Here is an 18450-nt window from a genome sequence, read left to right as displayed (position 1 = left end):
GTCTGTGCAGTCAATGGAGGCATCTTTAAAGCATGGCTTCTAATGACTTCTTCTAATGGCTTCTGGCTTAATACTGTTTTCAGGACAGACCCAAAGGAGTATCCCACCTGGCTTAGCTACTTCCATGCTCAGCCTTAGTGGTAAACTCTGGGCCAAATGACCGAGCAACAGTAGTGACTACCAGATTTGCAAGTAGGTAGGTAGACAGGCAGGGAGACATACTGTGTTTCACCCTCACTAACACAAGGGAAGAACCAGAGGAGCTTTCCATCTGCTGTGAAAGTGTGCTGACAATACAACTGTTCGCTAGTATGGCATGCAGTTTTGTGACTTGAAGGAATCAGGATATATCTGCTTTTCTTCAGTGGCTTTTTTTATCATATGCTTTGTTAGTTGGCTTCTTTTTTCCTGTCTTCATGCTTTAATGGTTTAAATTCATGCAGACATCCTGTAACTTGAGTAAATTATACATTTTAAATATTCTCATGAACTCTTGTCATATCAAAAAATCAGATAGATAACAGGCATAACTTAATTGGAAAGATAACTGGAAGTACAGTAAGCTGTACTAGGCAACCAAAAACGTCTTATCAACCCTCATCAGCACTTTCAGTCTGAAATTTCTCAGGGCACATCTTGACAGCAGAGGAAAACCTAGATATGGAATTAATCAATCATTCCTCTGCAATGTTGGCAGTGGTCACCATGCCTAAGAGTAGTGTCATTCCTGACATCTCCAGAGGGGTCAAGTCCTCCAGATCACAATCTAATATAAAGGCCACTGGATCTAGACTTGTGTCAGCTTTTTCAAAGCCCTGAGGTGGGAAAACAAGTACAATTAGAATTCAGTCCACAAAATAACAGAGTTAAAAAAGAGACCAGGTATCGTGTTTACCTACACATATTCAAGGTTTATATTGGATTTGTGTAGGGTATGTGTGTATGATACAATGCACACTGCTTATACAGCTTTGACTAATAAGGATGTAATTCCCAAGAACTAAGTTAACAGAAATCCCTCTCTGTAACACAGACCTTGATACTTTAGCTGCTCAACAAACTTCACTCAGCATTGCAGACTGACTCTATAAAACATTGATCCTGCTAATTACAAGGCACAATAACGACAAAACAGGGGTGGAAATGGTGTTATTGATCCAAACTGCAAGGGGTACACAGTGATAAATCATAGTCTGCAAATGTTTTCATGCCAGCTGGCCTCCCCTGCTCTAAAGGCATACACCTGCCTGTACAGGTTCAGCTGGAAGGTTATCTCATTGAGTAAAGGTGCTGCCCATGATTTCCCCACTCATTAGGGCCTCTACAAAGCTCCCAGTACTTGAGGACTTTTCTGTTACTGCCAATACAGCACTTAGCAAAATAGCTTTGCAGCAGTGTTACCAACTAGCTTACTCCAACGAAATAAAATTTTAAAATATCATTGTATTTTAACAGGACTGGAATAATTTGCTTTGCTTTCTGCCTATTCTGGGACTGCTTAAGCAGACCGTGCTCTTTGACCAATATTTTTCTAAGCGCTACTGTAATAGAAAAAAAAGTAACAGTAACAATTTTAAAATAATCTTACTGCATTTTACAAAAACTTGCACACAAGCAGCAAGAACTGTGAGAGCATATGCCATGTGGAGCTCACCCAGAAGAGGACTTCCTTGCATGTGCTTACTGACAGGCTAAAGTATTTGCAGGATCTAGCTGAGAATCGATCATCTGCGTACATGGCAATCATACATATATTTATTGCACTAGCAATCCAGAAATACTTTCCTTGATACAATGCTGCTGCACGCTGAAGAAGATCCCTAGCCAATACAGACAGAACTGGTGGCAGCTGGCAGTAGCCCATGAGCAAAAGAAGTTAAAACGTTCCCTGATAAATCGGGAACATCTTTCAGCAGTGGGATAAATTTGAATGACAACAGTACTATCGGGGATTACTTATTCTCCATGGATATCCCTGACCTTGCCACTTGAGAATTCAACTAATTGGATAGAAGAAGGAAAAAAAAAAAGTAAACATGTTAATTAAACTCACGCATGGGACTTTATATGGAAACTGTCCATCCATTTTGATTTGAAAGACAAAACAGGTATTTATTTTGTTTGTCCAGCTGTTAGATGATAGCTTTAAATCCCCTTGTCCATCCAGTTTAGACAAAACCTTCTGATATTTTAATCACTTGGCTATGTGGGAAGGCTGAAATAAAGAGAGAATGTATTACAGGGTTTGATCCTTATCTGGATTAAATCTGCAGAAAACTGTTGAAGCTAATGATACACTAATGGATTGTTTGGATTTCTACTTATTGCCCTGCATAATCTGGCCATTTGCATTTGCTGTAATATCTGAGAAGTAGTATAGACTTCAATGCTGGTTAAAAAGAATCAAACAGCTTTCTTAAAATAAGGAGAAATATCTGGATGTTACTTGGTCACAGGGACTTACTTACCCTTTAACTTCCACTTAAAAAGATGTCATTAAAAACTCTTTGCTGCATCAGTAATCCAGATCGAAGGATGTAAGTTCCAGGCTTCTGGAAGAGAGATAATTATTGGAAACTCATAAAAACCACCTAAATTCTGTTTTAATTTTCATATGCAGAGCAGATGTTTTGACAGATGGATGGACTTTATTTTTGTAACTGTCCGGGAAAAGTCTGCATAACACAGCCTAATCAGTGTTACATGTCTGTAGTGTTTGTTTTTCAATCTTTCTGCATTTGGGTCCTATGCTTTTGGTCGCAGACATTTTCTTTGTAATTTATTTTTTCAGTCTAATCTCTCTCTGCATAAGCCTTTCTGTCAATTTGATATATAAATATTAGAAAACTCTTAAAAAATAAATGTGTATGTTTGGTTAGTAAATTAGACATATTGATCTTCATATAGTGGGTGCCTTTCTGGAAAATTTAATTAACGCTTTAGCTTCGCTTCAAGACAGGCCCTCTGCCCTTATACATAGTATATAATATCTGGAATTGAAATTTGGAGTTAAGATCTCTGTCCAGACACGCTGGACCTATTTGACTTCAATTCACACTCTGAATATAAGTGACAGTCTAATAATTTCTCAACTTGTTCTACAAGTAGGAGTTTAGTATGGCAGAATTTGCAGTGGAGTTGGTGCTTTGGCTGCGGTACCACAGGATGATGCAAATGGTTTTAGCCATGTTCATTTCAGTAAACAACATGGAGCTGAGGATCTGAACCCCATAACATCTTCAGTCAAGTCTAAAGGAAGTGTAAGACAGCTGTAATGTACCTGAAGTTAAAACCTTTTTCCCACTCAGGAATGCCCAGTAAACTTCTGGATGTTCCTTCCAGGTGGTCAAATGAAGCTTTAACTCCTGTACACAAGCCAGAATGGCTTCAGTTGGATGTCCTTGTACCCTTATGTGCCATACTAGCCCCAGGAAAGCCGGTTGTGTCTGCTTGGGCTTTGGGGAGCAATATCATAGAATCATAGAATCATCCAGGTTGGAAGAGACCCTTGGGATCATCGAGTCCAACCATGTTGAAGGAATATAGTCCATATTCCTTCAAGCAGAGAAACAAACTGGATTGTGCCCCATGTTTGGGGTGAATGCTTCAGCCACTGCACATGGCAGAGCCAGACAAGGCATGAGCTATTTCTTTGGCCATTCTTTGGAGGATATTGACAATCATGCCGTCACAAGACTGTTTGCGGAAGCATATCCAGCAGTTACACTGTAAAAACATCAAAAAGTAGCCATCTAAAGTTCCCTCAGGACAGAGAGAAGATGACCTTGCAGGCTCTGCTGAAAGATCTCGGACATGATGTAGGGGCTTAGTTGCTTGGATTTTAAGATTGAGGTATGTCTTTGCAAGGCCAAAGGCAGAACCTGCAGCTCTTGGGGAAACCTTATACCATTTATTGAAATATAGATGAAGTTTAATCCTCTCCAGGGGTAGGCAAGATAAATGAATGGGAGTTTTGAGGACTGCAGTAACTCCCACTTGACATACCAAATTTTCTCTTTTAATATCTACCTCAATCATTCTGTACCATATGCAATCATTTATGCTTTCTGCTGTATGTTTGTATATATAAACTCAAGCTTTAGGGCATAAACCAGTGTTTAGCTTTATATAGGCGAGAAAAGTTTCCCAATATTAAACTGCCCATTATAATAAACAGGATTATTAAGTGGAATAATTTATAATGATTCACTATAGTGATTCCAGTGCTTCTCTTTAAGATTTATTTTCATAACCCATCCAAGTAATACTTTCCTGCCTACAGAGAACTTTGCAAACCTTGCATTCATTTTCATTCACATTATTAGGCTAAAAGTATTTTAAACACCCACACCACTCTGCTTTCACATATGAAAAAAACCAACCTGATTTCCACCTGGAAAATAATTTTTAAAAGTCTAATTTTCTTCCTTCAGCTGTTTTACTTGATGAAGAACAATATTCAAAGGGTATGGTTATGCCCAGAATATGTTTCCTTTAAACAACATCCCTTTTCTGGGGAAATTGAAAATGCATACAAAGGTACTGGGAGGCTGAACTTGCATGCAGACACAGTGTTTAAATTCCCTGACAATTTATTCCTTACAGCTTCTGGCTCTGGGTTACTTCCTCATCTTCCGGTGTATATTTTCTCCCGTCTGCCGTATTTTACTGAGATACTACATTTCTTTTGTTGTCTTTGTCTCCTTTCCAGTGCCTTACACTCTGAGATCATGTAGTGAAATGCATGGTTCTGCTGGCACAGACCTTTGCGCTAACAATATAGCTCTGGCCCGGGGCTCTGGCAAGGGGAGACGCTGCTGCCAAGTGGGACAAGCCCAGTTGGAGACACTCAAGTAATTCCAGGCCTTCAGCCAAGGGGGCTGGGGAGTTGCTTTGTAGTCAAGTTGACGTAGCCACCAGTGTGGGGACTGGCAGAGCCGTCTGCCAGGTTTCACAACTGGAGGTACCATTGTAGGAGCCTTGCAGTGAGGGCAGGAATGGGGAAGCAGAGGCTGAAAATGGGTGTCCATCACCCAAGTCTCATGTCGCAGAGGACCCAAGTCGCCTTGACGCACACACACATTTCCTGATGAGAGTATCTTCTTCGGCACACGTGTGCTGAGATTTGGAGTCTGAGCAAATCAGCCAAAGCTGTTAAAGTTGTTACAGGTTTATGGGAATCTTTTTATTCTCAGAGCCACATAAACTAAGAAAACCTAATATTCACCATCACAAAGCAGACTCTTGCTAAGTTCGAAATACCAAATGCAAAGGTACAATGTTTCCACACTGCATTTCCACACAACATTTCTGCTCTACCTGTGCAGCTGTACATAAGCACAATGAGACAAAGGAGGGAATCTGATTACCCTGCAATTGAAATCAATGCGCCTGTTGCTATTGTTCCAGGGAGAATAGCACCGTCCTCCAGGCAGGGCAGGAACTTCACTTCGAACTTCCTGAGTTGACAAGGGCTTAAATCAGAACTGTAACTTTACTTTGATGTCATTTATTGTGGTTTAATACACCTCTTTATTTATTTTTTTACAATCATGTAAAATATATAAAGAAACCTAATCTGTTAGGGAGGTGTATGAGAATTTACTGAATAGACCTTAATGGTTCCTTTATGCAGCTATAAAACACAGGGAAGCTATAAGAGCAGTCTGAACTGGACTGGGAACTTTAAATGTTATATAAATTTATTTGTCATAGTCAAAGGTTTATTGCTGTAGGTATTTGCTTTCCCCATTGTTTAACTAGGTTGTGTATTTCTTAGACTTCTATGGTAAAAAACATATTGTACAAGGAATTAAGGAGAGCTTAAAAGATGGGATGAATAAACCAGATCTGCTTTTGGAAATATATATTATAAATCCGGAGTAACTTTACTGATATTAATGAAGTTAGGCTATTATCAATCCTGAACTAGAAGCTCAAATATGGTTGTGATAGAGTTAATTCCTCCCCCCCCCCCCCCCCCCAGGCTAATCTGGAATAATTCAGTGAAGCTGATGATAGAATTTTTCTTAATTTCCATCCATGGAAATCAAAGAGGGCTCTGCCCCTAAACTAAGTAGGGTTTTCCGTCCCACCTTTAAAGTATTAGCTATCTAATACCTTCTTGCTGTATATTATAGATAAGCAGCTGAACAGTATTTAGCGAGTGCCTATAGTCACAGGTGGCGTGTTGCTGTAAATTAGAATAGCTCCTCTGAAATCAGAACAATCTGGTTTGATTCATACTGACTGTGGGTCCAGCCCATGTACTCACAGCCTTTTGCAAAGGTACGTGTCCACTGGCCTCTAGCATTTCATGTTCTTCAGGCAGGCAGTTTTTAAAAACTTTAACAAACCATAGTAGTAGACCACAAATATTTTAAAAATCATGGTACATCGAACCAGACCAGGCCTACTGAAACAGTGCTGTGATTTAATTTGGACAGATACATCTCTAACTGAGATAATTCTGAATTATTTAATAATGCACAAATCATTGGTCAGTTTTAAAATATGTATACTCAAAGTCAGATGCTCCATCTGAAACAGAATATGAGAGTTTAAGAAAGGATCTATTTCAATTTTGTTCATTTTAATGTTATATGAATTTGCAGTATTGCCCATTTTTATTCTTGCAGGCATTGAATTATTAACATACTTTCATGTTTATTCGATATTTCTTTTATTAAAAAGAAAAAAGGACAACAGCATTAAAAACACTATGAAAACATACATTGTAATTTTAGTGATTTATACCAGGTATTTTCTTAGTACTCTACCACTGTGACAGTGGAAAGCAGTCTGTGGATACATATACATATAATAAATGTATATTCGTGTTTATGCATGTGTGGGAGGAAGAATACATATGCACCAGAAATTGTGTGTGTTTTCATTAAGAAAGGTCAGAATGGAAAGAATTAAGAGGGACCCCTGGTAACATCCATCTCTATTTCTTTCAATTTCCTGTTGGATTACCTTAACTATCTCTATGTTTTCTCTTCCATCTCAGTTGGAAAGATAACTTAAGTTATCAACAGTAAGCCAAGGATGTAGTGAAATTCTGTATGCTTTTCTCTGGGTGCTCTTTTTAATACATTGCCGTTATCTGTTGTGGAAATAAACAATAACATTGGAAGAGCAATGTCGTTTCAGTACAGTCCTTTGTGTAAGGCAGGGAATCGGTATTTTATCTGTGTAAGTTCATTATTTTTCCCTGTGGTGGCCTAAGGCATGCCTCAAATTGCACATGCATTTTCCTGGCAGAGCCATTATTTTGTGTTTGAGAGTATCTGGTTTAATTAGCAAGCAGGTTACAGAGACGGATAATGCCAGTCAATGAGATTTCTGTGGGGATGGTAACTCAGGTGGTTTTTCCATGGGCCCTGGTCCACCTGGAGAGGTACAGCTGCATGCTGCACCAAAAAAGTCACCAAATATGCATAAAAAAGTTTCCTTTGTTTTAAACACAACCTTTGCTGGAAATAGTAATTTTATTTCAATGTTCTTATTTTTCTCCTATTTGAAATCCATTATTTGCAATTCTTGGTAGACTTATTCACAGGCATTGACATATTTCTTTTCATTATTAGACTTGATGGAAGTAACAATACTAAATAAACAGAAAAAAAAAGCAACATTTTGACTGTCAGGTTAGACATTTCCATTTTAATGATGTTAGGCATTAATAATGACATTTTTGTTAACAGATAACAAACAATGTTTGTACTAGGGACTGTTAGTGTTGCTATTAGGTTTTTAATTGCTGAGAACTAGAATTACTTATGGTGGATAATTTACTTAGGTAGAAAATGTAAAGTCCAAGTCTTGCAAAGCTTATATTCTAGGGGCTGTCAATAATTGCTTTAAAGTTTAGCATGCGTATTCGTCTTTGTAAAACTGGACCCTAAACACGGACAATGGGGGTGAGGCAGAATTCATATTATTGTTAGAAATGTTGTATTAACGATTTGTTTTTCATCGACTCCTTCCATCTGGCCCATCTTTCTTCTAATTGTTACTTAATTGAATACAAGCAAACAGTTGGTCCATTTTTCTTCATTATTTCATTCTGACACATTTCTATAAATGGGTTTTGTCTTACAAACGTGGGAATAGCATAAATTACAAAGATGAAGCATGTCTGAAACAAAAATTAGGATTTTTTTTTTTTGTGTAATCTTTTCTTCAGGCGCGGATGCTTTATAAAATGACAACCAAAGATATTTAAATGAGAGCCTAAATCAGGCTAGTTATTAAATGCTTAGCAATAAACAAGCTTATAAACAGCATGAAATGGTCACACTTTTAAAATCTGCTCATTCAGCCACACATCCTTAACTGAGAAGAGCTCCCATTAGTCTTAATCACTGAATTAACTTTGTGGATACAAAAAAAACTTTGGTTTTTTTCCTCTCTTTTCTTTGCAGAGAGAATGTGCTAATTTCATCAAGGTGCTTAAGGCTTACAACCAAACCCACTTGTACGCTTGCGGAACAGGGGCTTTTCATCCAGTCTGCACCTATATTGAAGTTGGAAGCCATCCTGAGGTAAACTATCTTAAAACAATATTTTTCTTTTTGCCTCTTTTTAATCTTTATTGGTGTTTCGCCACGATATCTTCCTGCCAAAACGCACTCTCACTAGTTTCTGTGGCTGGGTGAGTGGATCTGGTAGGACCTGCTCCTGAATCAGGTGCTGACGTGCTGATTGATAAATCACAGCAGAATCTGTACTTTTCTCCTCTATAGAGCATCTTTTCCCCCAAGGGCTTAAATAAATATGAAGCAGTACATTCTGCCTGGTTCATGAAGTTAAAAGCACTCACTTTTTTTGGTCAGGACAAATACCAGCCGTAAGAGGGGTAGTTCAGGCTGTGTGGTTTTTTTGGGGCCAACCGTCCTTTAGTCTCCTACTAGTCAGTACAGTCTGACACCATGGCAGCTTTCTCCCAGCTGGGAATTAAAATCATGTCACACATTCATAAATCCCACTTCTCAGATTTGTCCTCTAACACTGACAGTTTTTCATATGTGACCTAGGGTTCGGTTCCTTACTTTTTAGAGAAAAATAAATCACTTTTCCTCTCTCTTTCCCCTCCTTTTTTTTTTTTTTTTTTTTAATCAGGTTGCTGATTTTTGCTTAGTGTAGCAGAAATCTTGCAGTAGCTCTTGTACTGTTTTGTCAGTGATCATCGTAACTAAACAGATGAGCATGGTCTTCCGTGGTGAAAACCAGTATCACTCACAGAAAGCAATGGGACTGTGCTGGTTTTCCAGGCTGAAGATTTTACTAGAATGTCTCTGTGCTCCATTTCAATCCTTTTTCTCTCCAGAAAAAGCCAATCTTTTATTTTCCTGTTAAGATGAGTATGTAATATAAATTAGTCCACTTTACCTTGTTTCCAGTCTGGCTTACCTGAGTACTGCTCCATGGACTGTTTCAGTTTAGCAACTAGGCTCTTGATGTGTTTTCAGTCGCTTACTTAATTTATGGCTATGTTTTACTGGTGAATCCATAGTTGTATTACTCGTAGCTTCTGTGATTTCTGAAGAACAGCTCTTTCAAGTTACCTTATGGTTTTGCAATTCAGGTTTGCAGATTTCCCTGACAATAAAGACATCATTGTTAAATGAATGAGGACTCGGGTATTTAAAAATCAGAATTTCTTCTTGTAGATAAATTAACAGACCTTTTGAGCGTTGCTTTATAGTCTGGGAATCATTTTTGCCTATAAAAATGTCTTTTGATATTCGAAACATGAGTCTTTAAAATGTTTTAAGCATAAGGTTTTGAAGGGATAAAGGAGCTGCAAAGTAGAAGGATTTTTTTTTTCATATTCTTTAATGCTTTATTCCAGAATGCATTCTTGGCAATTAGTGATTGTCTTTTGACCACACACAGTATGTCATTGCTTACTGCATTAAACAGATTCTCTGCTTCCTGAGATCCATTTGGGAATTGGTAGACATATTAATTAACTCTAGTTCCGTAAGATGTGTGTCAATCAATTCTTGGCTATCTGCCAAGTGAATCTATCTGCAGAGAGATAGCTGGTATGAGGTCATTTACTTTTACATTTGGCTGTTTTATGATTGTACCATAAAACTAACACAAACCTTATCAAGGATTTATAGAAAGAATGATCAGAGATGAGAGGACAGATCCAACCTTGGGTTAACATTCTGGATTTTGAGACACTTGAGTCAATGATGTGTTTGGCCCTGGAGCTGAAAGAGGATGTTTGTTTTAGCTTCTTTTTAGCAGTCTTTAACTATCAACAAAATCTAAATTGTTGCATTTTTTGTCATTCATGCAGTAAGTGTCTTAGTCCATGTGTGCCTGAATCATTCTCTTGACCCTTGATTTCATCGTCTCAAAGCAGGGAAGTCAGGAGTATGTTTATCTGAACTACCTCAGCCACTGTTAGCTTTGAATTTCCTCTTCATATTTTAGCTATGAGAGAAATCATCTTCACCTGCCCTTCCCGTGGCACAAGTGTTTGTGTCCTCCGGACAGTCATACAGCAGGGGTCACTGCCTTCTCAGCCCAGGTCTGCCTGTGCACAGAAATTGGGGCAGGCAGAAGGCAGCACCCACCTCTTCTCAGGCTTTGACAAATCTGACAGTCAGCCTGGCTCCTGTCCTTTGCAAAGGTGAAAACCGGATGAATAAATGTATTAGAATTGCAATGAAAAATAATCTGGTCTGTCTCTGTCTCTCAGCTGGAGCCTGTTCCTTCCTTTCCTCTACCACCTAGCCAGGAATTTCAAATGTGTGTCTCCTGGAGCTGGGGAAGAGGAGGGTGCTTGAGTGGCAGCAGCTATTAGAGACACCAAAGACGGGGGGGTGGGGATACAATATTAACCTCTGCACCCCTGCACACTGCGTCTGGGGGGAGCCAGATGGTTTACGTTGTCGTGTAGTCATGTTACGTTGTCAGCAGCACTGGACGTGTCAAGGGGCCATTGCTTCTGTATCCTGTATAGTTTATACCTCCCTAGCATACTAAAAAAGGGAAAAAGTATAAGTGAAGATGAGTGGTTGATTTTGAGTTAAAAAATTGCCATTGAAAACATTTCCTGAAGATTCATTTTCTGCCACGACACTTCTGGAAAATTAATTGACTTCACCATCTGCTTATTTATTTTTCAAGCACTTAGAGAGGTAAATGTGAACTGATTAGGGGAATAGTCAGGGAAGGTACCTGCCCTCTAATAAGATTGCTTGTTTATGTGAGCTCTGAATATAACCCACCTGCCTGAGTCTGATGGAGGAGAGGAAATTCATGTGTGCCAAACCGAAGAGAACAGAGAAGCGAAATTTAAAGAAAAGAGTGGCAAGTGATAGAGGAGACACTGGAAGCAGTTGGAGCAGGCTGCAGGAGGCTGGAATATGGTACTATTTTTATGATTGGGTAGAGGAAATAAATTACAGTCATAAAGTAATGGCAATATGAATTGTTATATCTGTTGAGTATCTCTTCGATATGAAGCAGTGTATCGCAACTCCATTCCATACTTGAAGAAAACCATTTCTAGTGATGAAACTAGGCAGGTCTAATTGGGTTTGATGAAGTACAGTATCAGAAATAATAATAAAAAGGTAAAAGGATATGAACAGCATGCTGTGCATCTGATTAAAAACGATCTACACAAATGTATACAACCTAATATGTTGTGAATTACACCGCAGTCTAAGGAGTAAAGCAGACTAATCTTTGTTTAAATTCATTCCAGATGTGTAAGTGAATAACCACAGTATTTAAGAGAGAAGAATAAAGTTAATGTTTGAATAGACTTTAAGCACGTAAGCCATGAGTAAGCAGGAAAGAACATATTTAGAGAGAATCATCCATTGGAGAGGCTATATTTGTGTTTTTCACTGAATGGGACAAACTGGCTCATATGCCTATATGTCTATGTACAATATGTCTATATTGTACGTGCCTAAGTTTAGGTGAGATGACCTAACACAGACACCTACACCAACTTCAGGGATCCAGGGATAAGCAACATGTGGCATTCTCTCCACATAACGCAATATAATGCAAGAAACCGATTACCAGATAAAATAAGAAAGTAATTAGTAAAGCTATGTTCTGCTCCCACTGACTTCTGAGGAAACAGGATTGGTTGTGTAGGAATGTTGTACGTAACAGTTGCAAAATTACGCAAGTCAAATCTGTGCTTGAAAGGAACAAATCCAACTGTAGGGAGACACAGAGGTGCATTAAACCCACTAGAAAATCACAACAGGATGCAGAATGCACCTGCCTGTGTATGCCTGAGCAGGGGGAAGGAGCCTTGCTCCCTTTCCCCAGGGCTCCCTTTGGGGTAGTTTGTGTGAACCAGCAGGGAACAGTCCTGTTTAGGAAAGAACAGGATTTTCCATTTACTTAACCCTTACATACAGGTGGAGGTATAGAGAATGCCCTATAGAACCCTTTTTTTAAGGCTCAGACAGGCATTACAAGAGCTGTACAAAATTGTTTGCCAGATCCTCAGCAGGAATACATTAGGGTTTCTTCAACAGATGTAAATCAATAGATGCTGTCTGAAGAACTAACCCAGCTTCTTTTATTGTCTCCTAATTCCAAATTTCTTGTCATTGTCCAACAGATTAAAACTCATTTTTAACTGGATGAACTTAAAAGATCTGGGATCACTTTACTTGCAGGTTATTTCTCATTCTTAATCAATAAATAAGCTCTAAATTTAGTTCAGATTTATGATGTACATAAAACATTAAGTTATTGCATATGAAGTTATATAACGCTACCACCTGTAACATATTTGCTTTTTCCGGACTCTCTGCATTTTAAAAATCTTTGGTTCAACTCATAAAATTTTGCTGAATTATACTTTCCACTTTTTTCTTATCCCTTCTGTACTTCACATTAGAAGAGGTCCAGAGTGCATTTTCTAAGTAATGGACATGCTGTTCTGATACATTTATGCATTTATGTCTTTTTTGTCTGTCTGTCTATATGTCTGTATATATTTTATATATATATATATATATTGTAATGGAAGAACATTTTTTTTCCTAAGAGAATGACTTTGAAGGAACACATTACTTGAAGGACCAGTGCTACTGCTGGTAGAAAACATGTTGTGTTTCATTATCTAATATAAAATTCAGGGTGAAACATTGACTTCAGTAGTAGCAGATGTGGCATAAATTGGCCTAACTTCATTGAAGACAGCAGAGCTGTGTCAGTTTACATCAATTAAGATTCTGACCTGTGGTTTTTAAGTGAAATATTTGAGCAAATCATTTTTTAAGTTAAGAATCGCCTCATGCTAATTTGCTTTCCATCTAAGTAACTATATCTTTATATTGCATTTATATGATTATGAAATATATAGAAAAATATGAAGGAAAAGGATACTGTTAAAGGATTATTCTCATTTGTGATATAACAGCTGTGTGATAGAACTATTATTTGTGACATACGAGTTCTAAGCATCTAAGCATCACAAAGAAATGCCAGTAAAGGAAGATCTAGTTTACAGACTGTAACAGCCTACTTTAGTTTAGAGATGCTTTAACCTTTCAAACCACTCAATATCCTATTACTATAGTATATGAAAACAAAACTGAAGAGTGAGATCTCTAGCTTACGTACAGTGTAAGTACCTTTTAGAGAACTTCTTTCAATCTCCTGGGTAGTTTTGCCATGGGAAAAAAGAAACCATCTCTTAGATGTTTAAAGGCTGATATAATTCACCCTGTTTCATAGAAAAAAAAAAAAGTAAGATAATGATTTCTGCTATATTGTGAAATCCCAGTACTGGACCTTTTTGTTGTACTGATGTTCTTGTCTGTTGAGGATGACCGGTAACTGGATAGTCAGTGTCAACTGCACACGTCTGTCCAGACATCTCATAGGGTCAGTGACCAAAATCACAAAATAAAGGAGCTTGATTCCTCTGGAGGCTGTTGCGTCTGCAAACTATCACTTCTGCTGCTCCATATGACATCAACTTCCAGTCCCTCAGGCTACCCTGTGTGAAAACTCTTTGCCTAAAATCAGACTTTTCACACATGTACAAATTACCTCCATTTGTTAAATAGAATAAATCTTGGCATAGCTATAACCTTCCTAGCATTTTGGAAGTATATAGTTTTATATATTCAGCTATATGTAGCTACATATAGCATATAATTCTCTTCCCAAGCCATAATTCACTATGTCATTGGTTGGGAAGGGATATGCTGTGGGAACTTTCCAATGACCGAAAGACAATATATACAAGAGGAGTACAGGGAAGGGACAGAGGAGAACATGACAGTCCTTTCTTGCAAACTAAACGAGTCATTTGTTCTGGTAAGGTCTGACAAATATTTCTGTAAGGAAACCAGAATGTATTGTTGGAAGCTCTGCACAGTTTTAAGCACCGTCATGCAGAAACATGTATTTCTTATAGGCCAAGTGCTAGGTCCCAAATGGCACCTCTTGCTATTTGGTATTAACTTGTGATAAAGTTACAGAAGTAGAAGGTCACCACAAAAAGGTAACTTGATTCCCACTTAAAAGACTTTTGGAAAAACTCCATAAACCCCTTTGTAAACAAGTATGAATTAGGTTCATGGTTAAATGCTATTATTTATGGAGGCCTGTCTTTGAATACACTGCAGATCTCCTTTGACTTCAGCAGTATTTTGAACGCTTGTTTGCTAAAAGAGAATTTAAACCAGGAAAACTCAGATTTTTCAGAACTTCATCCTGTCATCTCCAACAAAGATATAATTCCAATAAAAATTTATTTCCAGAGTAGATCTTTCCAAGTAGGACTATTAGGCTGTATGTGAATATATAAGCTGTTAGAATAGTTTAATTCACGAGGTAAACTTCTCTCAACTGAATATCACACGACAGCAGTGGCTGACAGTCTTTCCTATTCCCCACTGTTGGGAAAGTCCACACAGCTGCTATGGATACTTTGTCCTCAGCAAAGTGAGATACTGAAGAAAAAACTTTTGAAAGAGGTGGTTTTCCAAGTATTTCGTTTTAACAAGATAAGAATCAATTTCCTAATACAAAGGATAATGCCTGCTAAACTCTTGATGTAAACCACACAATTAAAAGTATAATACTTTACATTTGCAGCTAGTGTTCATTATCCTGACATATTCAATTAAGAAGGATGTGCCTTTATGACAGCTGGGTATTTGACAACTAACTGATCCATTTGCTCTCCATTTACCAATGTGAGGTTGGTATGTTTGTAAGAATAGGACTATTTCAAATCATATGCATGCCAAGGATCTGGCTCAGTGTCTTAAAATTCAAATGCAGTAGAAATATCATTTTTTGGGGAAAAGAATTTAGAAAAGAGGTCATGCTTTAATCATTGTCAGGAAATGTGAACATCATAGGTTTTCAGCTGTCATTTAATGCATTCAGTCCTGCCCTTGCATATTTCATAATTACACCTAAGCAATTTGGAATCTATTTATGTCTAAAGTGACAGAAAGTCAGTAATTATGTCTGAGGTTCACTCTGAGATTTACAAGTTCAACATTTACATGCAGGAAATGAAATCAAGTTTTAAACTATCACAAGTCAAAACAGTGTGGTTGACTATTTTATTTCTTCAGCTTTATTCCTCAGTCTACAGACTTAAATGGTTTAGGCAAAATGGAAGCACGGTTTTTTACTAAGTCATACAAAGGAGAGGTATAAGATATGATGAGAAGCAGAACAAAGACATGGAATTTACAACCGCAAGGGCCGTTTGTTTCACAGCAGAAACCACTAATGAAACCCCTATTATTATTCAAGTCTGATCAGTTCAGCTATTCAGCAACTAACTTTTGTTTAGGACTTGATAAATATATCCAAATTGCTATGGCAGACCTCCCATTTTATTCTTTAGTGGGGAAAAAAAATCAACTCCAGAACTATATTAGTTTAATATTACTTTATACATATGTTTTAAAGAAATTGTAAATGAAAGTTACTCTTCAGGTGATGTTTCAGCGCTCTACAGTTTGGTTTTAGTTGAAAACTTCCCTGAGATGAGAGAGAACTGGTAAGCATAAGGTCTGTAGAGAGTGTCGGTGTTTCCGTGGATCTGGCCCGATCACTAGAGACATAGTAAGACACAAAATGAAGCTTCATAACAGCAAGATCCTGCGCATTCTCCTGCACTGTTGGAAAACCCAACTCATACAAAGTAACTGTTAACATGAAATTTTTTGTATTTTCTCAGTGCAAAAAGAGTCCAGTGTGAATGATAGTGTCAAATTTAAACCCCCTGCCTCCTAATGAGAGGAATCTATGTGCTAGCATGCTTCCACTGAGATAACTGAGAACACCATTGTTTCCTCACCGTACATGGCTTTCGCCTTCTGTGACTGAGAAATGCTGTTGCTTACAGTGGAGAACTGTATACAGTATGCCACAGCTGAATGACTTCCATGAATAAGAAACTAAAGCCAGTCGACATATTCATTAGGTTCAAAGAAATGAGTCTCAGAACTGTGGGAAAACTTTTGTTTAGGCTGCTGGAGGGGAGAAAAAAAAACAACAGCATGATAGAAAGAGACCTCCATGGAAGTAAATTCGCGGAGTGGAGCGTGCACACGCGTACATGCAGACCTGTTGAGTGGATTTTCACTTATACCACATGCAATGTCTTGCTTTGTGAGTCCATGCCTTAAGCTATGGGCAACTTTGAATATGCTCAGATAATGAGTGAAATGAGTCAAAGACATTCTTAGGATGTGGGTCTAAATTCCTTTTATTTTTTAAATGTGGGGTGATTTTTCCTAGTACCGGTTGTCTTCAGTGGAGTTCTCTCTGACTTATACTGATGTAACTAAGACTTAGATTCAATCTTCATTTGTATAGTCACAGAAGAAAAACATTCACTTCTAGCATTGTTAGAGTGATGACTCATAGTTTTGTTACTGCTTTAAGAAAATTAATTTTACGAATGGCCACCAATGGAGCTGAAAATACACCCACTGTTTGCATTTGGATGTTCATTATTTCTCCTATCAATTGAAGGATGTTATGATGAATTATTTATTTCCACAATGTAAATATTCCCACTGGCACATGATTACCTTACTTTACCATGAGATGATACAGTTTTCCTAATTCATTACAGACTTCAATTGTACTTTTAAGAGAGATGGCAATCATATTAAGATGTTGATCCAATTTTCTGGGTGGGAATATTATGTTCATTCATCAACAGAGTCCATAATGTTTCTAGTAGCACAGACATTCAGCATTTGCCTCTTGTTAGAGTAACAATTGAAAACATTAACCCAACTTCACAGTCATGCAACATATGCAAAATTTCATCCACACACCTCCCGAAACAAAAGACAAGTATGGCTGATTCCTTTGATCTCTCAACCAACATGGAGGAGAAAAAAATAAAATAACAAACCACCATCTGTTGGGAAACCGGTGTAATAAAAACAGTGGAAAGTCAACCTATGGTATAAACTGCCTTAATTGAGGAAATGACTTATAAATAGAATTATTTCTTGATTTAGAGGTGCAGGAGGAAGCAAAACTGAAGGAAGGAGTTACCGAGCTCAGATTTGGATAGATCAGCGTCAAAGCAACATTATTCATTGTGGGATACACGTCACAAAGCTCCAGTTGACAGAGGCTGACCTCATAAAGAAGAATCACATTTTAAGTGTGATTTCTGCAGCTGAAGGAAGTGACTGTACTGTGTTTGTAGTTCAGTACAAACATCTTGTCAAATAGGCTTTAAACAACCAAGGTCACAACGCAGCAGGTTTTAGCTGTGGGTGATGCTCCACATACAGGCTATGGGGCTGTGAAATGCAGAACAGCAAACTAACCAGAGTTATATTAAATATTCAGACATGAGGACCTAACCAAGAGCCTGTTGATGTTAACCAACTTCACTGGACTTTGTCTAGAGTTTTATGAGAGCTGATGTGTTGTGAAGTTACTTTCAGGCCTGATTTTTGAAGGCTGTAGGATATATTTAACTCACGGAAGTTACATGAAAAGCTTAAAACACTACCTGTTTCCATGCTTTCAGTCTGACTTAATATTTATCATTTCTGCATGTTCACAGTGTGTGAGCTTAATGGTACACCAGCATGGTGACCGGTCTGCGGTTCGTCCCAGGAAGGGGCCCGGAAAGGCTGTGTACAGCCATGATGCAGGCTGCTCAGCAATGATGGAGAGGGTCATGCCTGAGCTTCTCCCAAAAACTTCCTCTTGATATTGCTTCTGGCCATAAGAGTCTCACTCATTCAGAATTCCTGGAAAAGGGGCATTTCCTCAAAGGAAAGATAAGAACACTCATGGATTTAAAAGCAATCTTTCAAACAGATTCAGGAAACAAAAAAGCCACTTTCCACAATGGGAGGCCTCCTTGGTATGCTTTCAAGCTTCTTATACATCCCACTCTTTCATCAACAGCTGCCTTTGGCATGACAAAAC

General features: G+C 38.1%; 1 protein-coding gene across 2 annotated transcripts in view; it reads left to right on the top strand.

Annotated features, from left to right (window-relative positions):
* SEMA3A (semaphorin 3A) overlaps positions 1 to 18450 on the top strand; it is a 169330-nt gene that overhangs the window by 60837 nt on the left and 90043 nt on the right. For both annotated transcript variants that reach the window (XM_074168230.1, XM_074168229.1), the window contains one exon: positions 8430 to 8549. In XM_074168230.1, coding sequence (XP_074024331.1) covers positions 8430 to 8549 — 120 coding nt within the window. The remainder of the gene's footprint in view (positions 1 to 8429; positions 8550 to 18450) is intronic.

Source organism: Numenius arquata, chromosome 2 (assembly GCF_964106895.1).
Source record: "Numenius arquata chromosome 2, bNumArq3.hap1.1, whole genome shotgun sequence".
Taxonomy (NCBI): Eukaryota; Metazoa; Chordata; class Aves; order Charadriiformes; family Scolopacidae; genus Numenius; species Numenius arquata.
The sequence above is the reverse complement of the archived record's forward strand: the minus strand, read 5'-3'. Positions and strand labels throughout refer to the sequence as shown.